Source organism: Chiloscyllium plagiosum, chromosome 21 (genome assembly GCF_004010195.1).
Source record: "Chiloscyllium plagiosum isolate BGI_BamShark_2017 chromosome 21, ASM401019v2, whole genome shotgun sequence".
Taxonomy (NCBI): Eukaryota; Metazoa; Chordata; class Chondrichthyes; order Orectolobiformes; family Hemiscylliidae; genus Chiloscyllium; species Chiloscyllium plagiosum.
In genome coordinates this window covers 52,296,537-52,307,059 of record NC_057730.1, presented here as the reverse complement: position 1 = coordinate 52,307,059, position 10,523 = coordinate 52,296,537, and the positions used below count along the sequence as shown (strand labels likewise).

Below are 10,523 nucleotides of genomic sequence, written 5' to 3'. Positions count from 1 at the left end.
AAACGTCGATTCTCCTGTTCCCTGGATGCTGCCTGACCTGCTGCGCTTTTCCAGCAACACATTTTCAGCTCTGATCTCCAGCATCTGCAGACCTCACTTTCTCCTCCTTTTAAACTTCAGCACATACAAGCCTCACCTGTCCAACCTTGCTTCAGATGACAAAACACAGATTTCAGTTATTAGCCTGAATGGTTTTCAATTCAGTTACATCCTTCCTTAAATAAGGTGACCAATACTGCACAAAATACTCCGGATGTTGTCTCCAGTTGAAATGTAATCTTCATACTTTTGTGTTCAATTATCATGTGATAAATATTAACATTTTATTAACTGTCCTAATTACGTGCTGTCCCATCATTCTACCCTTCTATGATTTATGCATTAGGACACCCAGGTCTCTCTGCATCACAGAGCTTAGCAATTTCACCAATTAGATAATTTGCTTTTTGTGCCAGTGGATAGATTCACATTTTTTTCCATTTGCCACACCTTTGTCTATTCACTTAACCTATTTGTAGGTTTTGTAGCCTCCTTACGTCTTTTTCATGGCTTATTTTCCTAGCTATCTTTGCAGCTCAGTGGTTGGTTGGCTCATTTATGATGAAGAGTGATGCGAACAATTTGGGTTCAATTTTCACACCAGCTCAAGTTACCATGAAAGACTCTCCTTCTCAACCACTTCCCTTGCTTAGAGGTGTGGTGACTCTCAGGTTAAACTACCTTCTGTAGTTGCTCCCTAATGAGAGAGCAGCCCTAAGGTGTGGTAAGAGTATGGTCACTTTACTTTGCATTATCAACAAACTTGGCAATTATACCTTCATCCACGTCATGTATTTCTATATGCTAACAGGTGAAATCCCAGCGGCACACCTCCTCAAAAAAATTCCAATGGATTGGTAAAACATGATTTCCCTTTTATAAAAAATATTTACTCTATTTGATTACCTTGAACATATCTATGTGACCTGCTGTAACTTCTTTAACAATAGGTTCTAAAATTTCCCCGTGACAGATGTTATGCTCACTGGCCACGAGTTTCCTGTTTTCTGTCTCTTGACCTCTTTGATTAAATGAGTTACATTTGCTATCTTCCAATCAGGGAGGTAATGACCTAGTGGTATTATTGTGTTGGGGACCCAGGGTCTAATCCCACCTAGGCAGATGGAGGACTTAGAATTTAATAAGTATCTGGAATTAAGAGTCTAATGATAATGATGAAACCATTGTCAATTGTTGGGGGGAAACCCCACCTGGTTCACTAATATCCTTGAAGGAAGGAAACTGCCATCCTTACCTGGTCTGGCCTACACGTGACTCCAGACCGATAGCAATCTGGTTGACTCTTAATTGCTCTCTGGCAATTAAGGATGGCCTAGCCAGTGATGCCCTTATCCCATGAATAAAGGGGAAGGGGGGCGAATCAGGTGTGACCACCCCTGAATGAAGGGAATTTGTGAATTAAAACCATTACATCTATGTATCTCACTGACTACTTCTGTTTTGATCTAGGATAAAGTACATCAAGACCCAAGCACTTGTCAGTCCTCTTTTCCAACAATTTATTCAGTACCATTTCTCTAGTGGTTGCAATCTCTCTAATTTCCTCATTCCCATTTCTATTTCCTGATTTATTAAAACTTTGCTTTGCGAATTTCCTCTACTTTTTTTTTTAAAAAGTCTTCTTTTCTAATCATCTTCTTCAGAGATATTATTACACATCAGAGCAAGTTAGTCCACAGGTAGGGACATTACTATTGTGCCACAGGAGGTTCCCCAAGAGTTTCCACGGTAGTGAACATGGATGCAATTGCGAGGTCTTGCACTTTGGAAAAAAGAATAGAAACATGGACTACTTTCTAAACGGTGAGAAAATTCATAAAGCCAAAGTACAGAGGGATCCGGGAGTGCTAATTGAGGATTCTCTAAAGATAAACATGCACGTTGAGTCCGTGATTAAGAAAGCGAATGCAATGTTGCCAATTATCTCAAGAGGGTTGGAATATACTGATTTAACTGAGGGTGGACGCTAGGAAATTGTTTCCGTTAGGTGAGGAGACTAGGACCCGTGGACACAGCCTTAGAATTAGAGGGGGCAAATTCAGAACAGAAATGCGGCGACATTTCTTCAGCCAGAGAGTGGTGGGCCTGTGGAATTCATTGCCACAGAATGCAGTGGAGGCTGGGATGCTAAATGTCTTCAAGGCAGAAATTGATAAATTCTTGAAGTCACAAGGAATTAAGGGCTACGGGGAGAATGCGGGTAAGTGGAGTTGAAATGCTCATCAGCCATGATTGAATGGCGGAGTGGACTCGATGGGCCGAATGGCCTTACTTCCGCTCCTATGTCTCATGGTCTTATGGTCTTATCTTCAGAGCAAGTTAGTCCACAGGTAGGGACATTACTATTGTGCCACAGGAGGTTCCCCAAGAGTTTCCACGGTAGTGAACATGGATGCAAAATGCCTCTACAATTCATCTGCCATTTATTTATTTTCCATTATTAATTCTCCTGTATCACTGTCTATTGGATCAATGCTCACTTACACATTTTAAAAAAAGTTGTAGAAATGCCTGCTGTCTGTTTTAACAAAGGTTGGATTTCAATCTCAGTCATGCACTGCATGATGAATTGTTCCCCAAAATACAATAACTGCTGATGTTCTCTATAAGTCTCTGTTCCAGGTACACTGGTAAGTGGTACTGAAGTGGTAATTATTGTGTTTAATTGCAGGAGTTTACATTGCGATTTAGATTGTTTACACAATCTCACTGGTTGATGCGTTATTGTGATTCGTTTCTTTTCCCTGACCCTAATATTAACATAATCCAGGTAAAGATGTGTTCTTTCTTCTCTTTGAAGATAGTAACTCATTTATCCCGTGGCTTCTGCCTTGGTTTTACTTTGAGGGTGAGGAGTTAGGTCTCAAACCTGCCTCAACCAAATCCAGGATAGAACTCTATGCTGTTGAAATTAGTTTGTACCGTACACAAAGCCAACTTTTCTAAGCTTTTCTTTTTCACATTTTGAGGCTATACAGATATGAAAGAGCAAGCAAAACATAACAGGTTTCTTCTGAGTAGAAAGTTATATATGAAATTTTACAGAGTTAAATATAATAGCTGTACTTGTGTTGATTCCTTAACAAAGTACCAATCTCTCTCGGGACCGGGAAACTGCATGGGTTCAGTTTACTTGAAGATCTAAGATAAGATCTAACACTTGCTCATTTGACAGAATAATTGCAGGGGAACTCAGATAACACCTTACCCTCACATGCTGCAGGCTTTTGGCCACCAGGTCTCTCAGCCCTTCAAGCAATATCACAAAAACAGCAACAGAGTTAGGGGGGAAATTTTGACTTTGGACAATAATTGTCAGCCGGTCATTCTATCTTCATTGGATTTAAGTTATATAAAAATATTGAGTTGTTAAACAGACTCGCTCAGTATCAAGTCTAGATCTATATGTTTATTGAACCAGTTAACATGGCACATCTTTGGGACAAGTGGGATTTGAACCCAAACCAGGCGAAAGTGGGTACTGCAGATGCTGGAGGTTAGAGTCAAGGTTAGAGTAGTGCTGGAAAAGCACAGCAGGTCAGGCAGCAGGAAAATCGACGTTTCGGGCAAAAGCTCCTCACCAGGAATGGAATCTGGACCATCAGATTGAGAGGTTGGGACCGGTCACTGAGCATTTAAGTGTTTGTTTAAACCAACCTGTTTGGACATGATATACCCTCATAACAGGACTCCTGGCCCAGAGGTAGGGACGCGACCCAGGTGCCACAAGACCCTCAAGTTGAGGTCTAGCCATAGAGGGAGTTGCAGTCCTGCATTAATTGGTTTTCCCTGACCTGGGAGAGAGGAGACTCGGTTGTCGCTGTCCGTGGTCCTGATCTTGTTGGTGTGCCGCATCTTTCCCGATCCAAGCCACCGCCCTGTGGACCTCCTGAGATTCGGAGGAGGGCCGCACGGAGACGATGAAGCTTTTCCTAAAATTGTTGCACAGGATAATGTAGATGAAAGGATTGAGGCAGCTGCTAGCATAGCCCAAGCCGACCGCAGCCACATAGGCGTAGTAGAACATGAAGGTGGGCTCGGCTGGCGCCAACTCCACCAACTGCAGCAGGTAAAAAGGTGCCCAGCAGAGGAGGAAAGCCAGGCAGATGGTGCTGGCGATTCGAGCCACTCTCCTGGCCCGCAGTCTAGCTCTTTCCTGCGAGAGGAGAGAGCTGGGAGATCTCATCTTCAACAGGATTTTTCTGTAAGCCACTGAGATGGCGGTGAAAGGAATAGCGAACGCCAGGAAGAACTGGTAAAGGGTGAACCAGTAGATATCGGTCTTGGGGTTGGGGAAGCGGATAACGCAGCCCGAGACCCCCCCGGGTTGCCGCAGGAGCCTAGCGTACATCCAAACCGGGGTCACACTCAGAAAGGAGAGGAGGCAGAGACAGCAGACCGTCAGGGTGGCGACGGAGGGCTTGCGGAAGCGAGCCGAGGTCAATGGGTAGACAATGGCCAAGTACCGGTCAATAGTCATAGCTGTGAGGATGTAGGTGCTGCAGAACTGGGTGTTGGTGTCCATCACCGAGATGACGGTGCACATTCTGCGCCCAAAATACCAACCTCTGTTCCCGAGTAACTCAGGGATGACAAACGGCATTCCCATCAGAAACAGCAGGTCAACCACAGACAAACTGATGAAGAAGACATCCGGAACTCTGCTGCTTCTAGACTTGAACTTAAAGTTCTTGATCACCATGAAAATGACAATAGTGTTGCCGATTATCCCCAACATAGCGATTAGAACGAATATTGTTGGCATGATGATATTGGTATAAACGAAGTAGTTGATCTCTGAAATTAAAAGAAACGACATTTCCCTGTTACAACCTGGAGTTTGATACAATGTTTACGCAAAGGGTGGGGGGACGAGTCAATATCTGTTTAAGTGAAACTGACAAAGTCTCCCAAAACTTGCGTAAAAACAGAAACTGCCGGCAAAGCACAGCCGGTTTGACAGCAGAGTTAACGTTTCGGGTCCAGTGACCCTTCTTCAGAACTGTACCCAATCCTCCTTCCCTCAATAGCACAACTCCCCCATTCCATCCGCAGCCCCCCCCCCCCCCCCCACTGTTCATGGAACAGCTCAACAGTGGGTTTTCAAGATTTGTCATTTGGAAATGTAACAAGGGAATACATTTACTCAAGGAAAAACGCGGAAATTAACGATCTCGATAAGAATTGGGATATCTAAAGTATTCATTTTTTTGTTTAAAAAAAAACTTCTCCATGAGTTTATGCAGCATCGGGAAAATGTGTACAAACTCCATGGGACAGTGGAGATCGGAAATGAACCCACAAGGCGCTGGGAACCTTCCTCAGGTTCGAACATCTTTCAGCATCAAAGCTGAAGATGCTATGTACCTGAAGTGGTCGAGGTGCAGAAACTGAAGATACTCCTGGAAGTTTACTCAAACGGCGCTTTCAGAATTATGTCCCCTTAACCTGATTGAAACTGATCTTTTTGTTTTAAAAAGCCTCTTACCCGAGGAGGTGGAGTTGCTGAACAAAGTAGTTGAACTGTTTGATGGGGCCATTGGGTTGAAGCTGATTTCTTCCTCGCTTTGTGTCTCAAGCATTTTGCAGATACTTGACCCATTTATACACGATCTACCTGAAAGCGTCAACCAGTCGCTGGAGTCAGCCCCATTTCTATTTGTACTTGTCTCCTGCGTAATTGTGTTTAGATTCGGCGGCAGGAGCTGAACAATTCGTGACAGTCAGGCTCGCTGAGTTGTTTTTACAGCGGCCCCTTTTGTCATGACCCCGGGACTAACATACTGGCTGGGAGATTTGCTAGAGCTACACGGGAATGGATGGGCGAGGGCGGGGGGGGGGGGGGGGGGGAGAGAGGTGGTCACAAAAGGATAATGAGAAATAAAAGAGAGAGGTGGTCACAAAAGGATAATGGAGAAATAAAACAGTCGAAGGCTGCTACAGTTGAGAAAAGGATCAACTCAAACAGTCTAGACAGGCAGGAGCATGTCAGAAAACGAGGGAGGACTGACAAATTAAATTGCATTTATTTCAATGCAAAAGCATGACAGGTAAAACAGACTGACTGTACTCGGGGAGGGTATTCCGGGAAGGCACGGTGGCTCAGTGGTTAGCAAAACAGCCTCACAGCACCCGGGCTCGATTCCAGCCCTCGGGCCACTGTCTGAGTGGAGCTTGCACATTCTCCCCGTGTCTGAGTGGGTTCCCTCCGGGTGCTCCGATTTCCTCCCACAGTCCAAAGACATGCAGTTCAGGTATATTGGCTATGCTAAATTGCCCATAGTGTTGGGTGTATTAGTCAGAGGGAAATGCGTCTGGGTGGGTTAACCTTCAGAGAGTCGGTGTGGACTTGTTAGGCCGAAGGGCCGGTTTCCACACTGTAGGGAATCTAATCTAATATCTACTGATGTTATTTAGGTGGAACTGAGAAAGAAAGAGATGATCTCCTTATTAAGATTTTATATATATACACCCCTCCTCCCTCCCCCTATAGTCAGCAGGAAATTGAGAAGTAAATTTGTGAGAAGACTAGTTATCTGTAAGAATAATACTGGCAATGGTAGGGGATTGTAACTTTCCAAACATAGACTGGGACTGCCATAGTTTTAAGGGCTTGGATGGAGAAGAATTTGTTAAGTGTCTAAAGGAAACTTTTCTGAGTCAGTATGTGGATGTACTTAACAGAAAAGCTGCAAAACCTGACCGTCCCTTGGGAAGTAAGGCAGGGAAAGCGATTGAGGCAAGGACTGATTAAGGGCTTATGCCTGAAACATCGACTCTCCTGCTCCTCGGATGCTGCCTGACCCGCTGTGATTTTCCAGTGCCAGTTTTTGACTCCCAATAGAAAATGTCCACTGTTCTGCCTTCATCAATTTCCTTTGTCACTTCTTCAAAAAACTCATTAATGAGATACTATTTCCCACACACAAAGCCATGTTGACTATCCCTAATCAGTCCTTGCCTTTCCAAATGCACATAAATCCTGTCCCTCAGAATCCCCACCAACAATTTACCCATGATTGATGTCAGGCTCACTAGTCTTTGGTTAACTAGCTTTTCCTTACCACATTTCTTAAATAATTGCACCATGTTAACCAATCCCCAGTCTTCCAGCCACCTTGTGTCCTGATGAAGGGCTTATGCCTGAAACGTCGACTCTCCTGCATCTCAGATGTTGCCTGACCTGCTGCGCTTTTCCAGCACCACATTTTTTTGACTGATTTCCAAGACCTGCAGTCCTCACTTTCTCCATCGTCTCCATGGACTTTAGCAAGGCATTCAACAAGGTTCTGCATATAATAGAATGATTACCAAGGAAGCCAATTTGGATATAAAATTGGCTTAAAGGTAGGGGACAGAGGGCAATGGAAGGGTGTTTTTTTGACTGGAGGCCTGTGACCAGCAGTGTGCTGCAAGAGTCGGTGCTGAGTCCATTTTTGTTTGTCATTTATATAAATGACTTGGATGTGAATATAGGGAGAATGTTTAGTAAGTTTGCAATGTCAATAAAACTATGAAAACATATGTCTACCTGGAATGGGTCGTGCAACTTATCAGGTCAAGAAAATTTTACATTGACATTCTCAAACCTACTGCATCTCTAAGTGGGGGCTCTTGTAGCAGTGGTACCATCCCTACCTCTTAGGTAGGAGGCCCAGTAATATGAAAGAGGAAGAATAAGGAATACTTTGTATCATAACCATAAAATTCTAATGTCAAGTATTATAGAATTAGAATGCATTGCCACTTCGGACAAGGATTACAGACTAAATATTTTAAAGAACAAAATATGCAGAGATAAGTAAAAAGAATAATGTACAATTATTCTTGGATTGCTCTTTGAAATAAGTAGGTAAAAACAAGGACTGCAGATGTTGGAAACCAGAGTCTAGATTAAAGTGGTGCTGGAAAAGCACAGCAGGTCAGGCAGCATCCAAGGAGCAGGAAAAAAGTCTTTGAAAAAGGTAGCTGATGAAGGCACAAAAGATTGACTGCTGGCTTGTTACCTTTAACACTTGTTAATTTTGTTACTCACAAAATGGAGTAGGATTTTTATTCTACAAAGCAGTGAACTGCACAGAATAGACAATGTTTTTTGAACTGCACAGCACAAACGACATGCCCTTAAAACGGAGTACTAGTTTAGATCAAAGTTGTAAAAATACGGCGCAGGTTTTTTTCTCAAATTCTTGAGCAATGTTTTCATCGAATCCAATTAAACAGAACTAGTCATCACAAATCCAAAATCCACACTCATGTTGGATAACAGTTGGAAAGTTTTATTTATGGAAAAAGTACAAAAATCATTTTATAATAAAAATATTAAATGACAATTGTTAATTCATAAGTAGAATCTTGCAATAAAACTTTGAGCTAACCTTAATTTAAAAATTCTCAGTGCAGCCATTCATTAAAAACTCCTTGTGTGTGGTGCACCAACTACACCATTTAATAATGATTTTAACATGAATATGTTACATTACTTCATTTTCCCTCCTGTACTAGCAGATCCCAGTACAAAACAATCTTGGGAACTGTAAAACTGGTTGGATTGAGCTACATTATGAATCTTCTACAATGAAAAGAAAGAAGTTAAATTTCTGATGGTCAGACAGCTTTATAATGGGGGTTATTTATATGAGCAGTCACACAGCTAATAGCTCCTCCATATTTGCTGTCAGAACTTAGAGATATTGTGCATGGGTGAGAGTACGCTGTAGATTCTGAACCTCCCAGACGAGCACCTCATTGTACGCAACAGAGAGGAGGAATCTCCCAGATGGTGTGAATTGACTGAAGTGAACAGCATCATTATGCCCAGCAAACTCCTGGAATTTTCCAGATGGGTACTGAATTAGTTTCAGAAGTCTCCCTGCATAAAACCAGAAACATTAGAAAGTCTAGGATATGTAGCAACATTGTCTTTAATGCATTTTGTACCAAATTTCAAGCTTCAAATAATCTTATTTAATACATCAATTATCTGATGGTATTAAAATCTCATTTCCACTGAAACAAAAATAAATAACAGATTTTAGACTAGTCTCAGTATCTTATTTTGGTTTAAGCCATTTGGCCCCTCGAGCCTGCTCCACCATTCAGTGGGATCATGGCTGATCCAACAGTCCTCATGTCCTCTTTCCTGACTTTTCACCACCTGATTCAGAATCTGTCTCAGATATACACAAGGGTATTCCCCCCACAGGCCTCCATGGTTAGATATTCCAAAGATTCAACTCTGAGAAATGAAATTCCTCCTTATCTCAGTTTTAAAGGTGCCCCATTATTCTGAGACTTTGATCCTAGACTCTCCCATGAGGGGAAACATCCTCTCAGCATTTACTTTCTCAAGCCCCTTAAGAATCCGATACATTTCAATATTTTTAAACTCCAGTGAGTGGAATCCCCAAACTATTTAGCCTTTACTCATAAGACAATCCCAACCATACCAGGGATGATCCTAGTGAAAGTTCTCTGAACTGTTCCAATAAAAGGACATCTTTCCTTAAATGAGTGGACTAAAACTGTTCACAGAACTCCATATGTGATCTTACCAACACTTCATACAGGTGCAGGTAAGATGTCCCCCCCACTTATACTCCAAGCTCTTTGAAATTCATTAGCTTTCCTGATTACCTACTGCACCTGCGTGCTAGCTTTCTCTGTTTCATGCGCAAGTGCATACAAATCCTTCTGGGTTGCAGCTTTCTGCAATTTTTCACTGTTTAAATAATACTGTTCTTTTGTTCTCCCTTCCAAAATGAACTTCACATTTTCCCAAATTATACTTCACTTGCCAACATTTTGCCCACTTACTTAACCTAATAATGCTGCTCTGTAAACTTTGCAACTTGCCTTTCCACATATTTTTGCATTGCCTGCACATTTGGTTACAGTGCATTCACTTCCTTCCTCCAATTGTCAATATATCAATTAAAAGGAAATTCTGTACCATATAGAACAGGAAGCATAAGGATTGATTTCAGGTCTCTACTAAATGGGCTGATTCAGTCTAGGCAACAGAATTGCTTTATACATCCTACCTGAGAGGACAAAAATTTTAAAAGGTTCCCATTTTAAACAGGATATTTCAGCATTTCAAACGTGTTAACACATGCCCCTTATGAGCCTTTTCTGTTTCTTGAGGCATTTTATGACAAAGATGCAATGACTAACATTTCAAACCAAAAACTGGGATAAGTTATATAATTTCCTAGTGGATCTTAAAGTGTTGAAATTTTGTGAGTTTATGCTAATAAAGCATACTGGCAAACAAAGCTATGAATGTTTACATACATTCCCATTCTACCTAATCTTTTCACTTCTCAGGAGGCATAAAGAGGTTTTGTGCTGTAGCCTCAGGGCTCAACTTTAAACAGGAAAGAAAGATTTTGATAATCTATATTTAGGGCTAAACGGTGAAAAGAATGGAAAGATACTTCAAGAAACCTTGAACCAAAATA

The 10,523-nt window shown here is 42.0% G+C and overlaps 2 protein-coding genes across 4 annotated transcripts in view; both read right to left on the bottom strand.

Moving 5' to 3' along the window:
- Positions 1-5,087, bottom strand: part of LOC122560882 (melanin-concentrating hormone receptor 1-like) — a 70,786-nt gene extending 65,699 nt beyond the window's left edge. The window contains exon 1 of the mRNA XM_043712086.1: positions 3,855-5,087. Within this exon, the coding sequence (XP_043568021.1) occupies positions 3,855-4,879 (1,025 nt within the window). The 5' untranslated portion in view covers positions 4,880-5,087. The remainder of the gene's footprint in view (positions 1-3,854) is intronic.
- A 3,252-nt stretch (positions 5,088-8,339) lies between these two features.
- Positions 8,340-10,523, bottom strand: part of wdr90 (WD repeat domain 90) — a 73,627-nt gene continuing 71,443 nt past the window's right edge. For 2 of the 3 annotated variants that reach the window (XM_043712081.1, XM_043712082.1), the window contains exon 43: positions 8,340-8,932. In XM_043712081.1, the coding sequence (XP_043568016.1) occupies positions 8,745-8,932 (188 nt within the window). In that variant the 3' untranslated portion in view covers positions 8,340-8,744. The remainder of the gene's footprint in view (positions 8,933-10,523) is intronic. The other variant, XM_043712080.1, reaches the window with a different exon arrangement.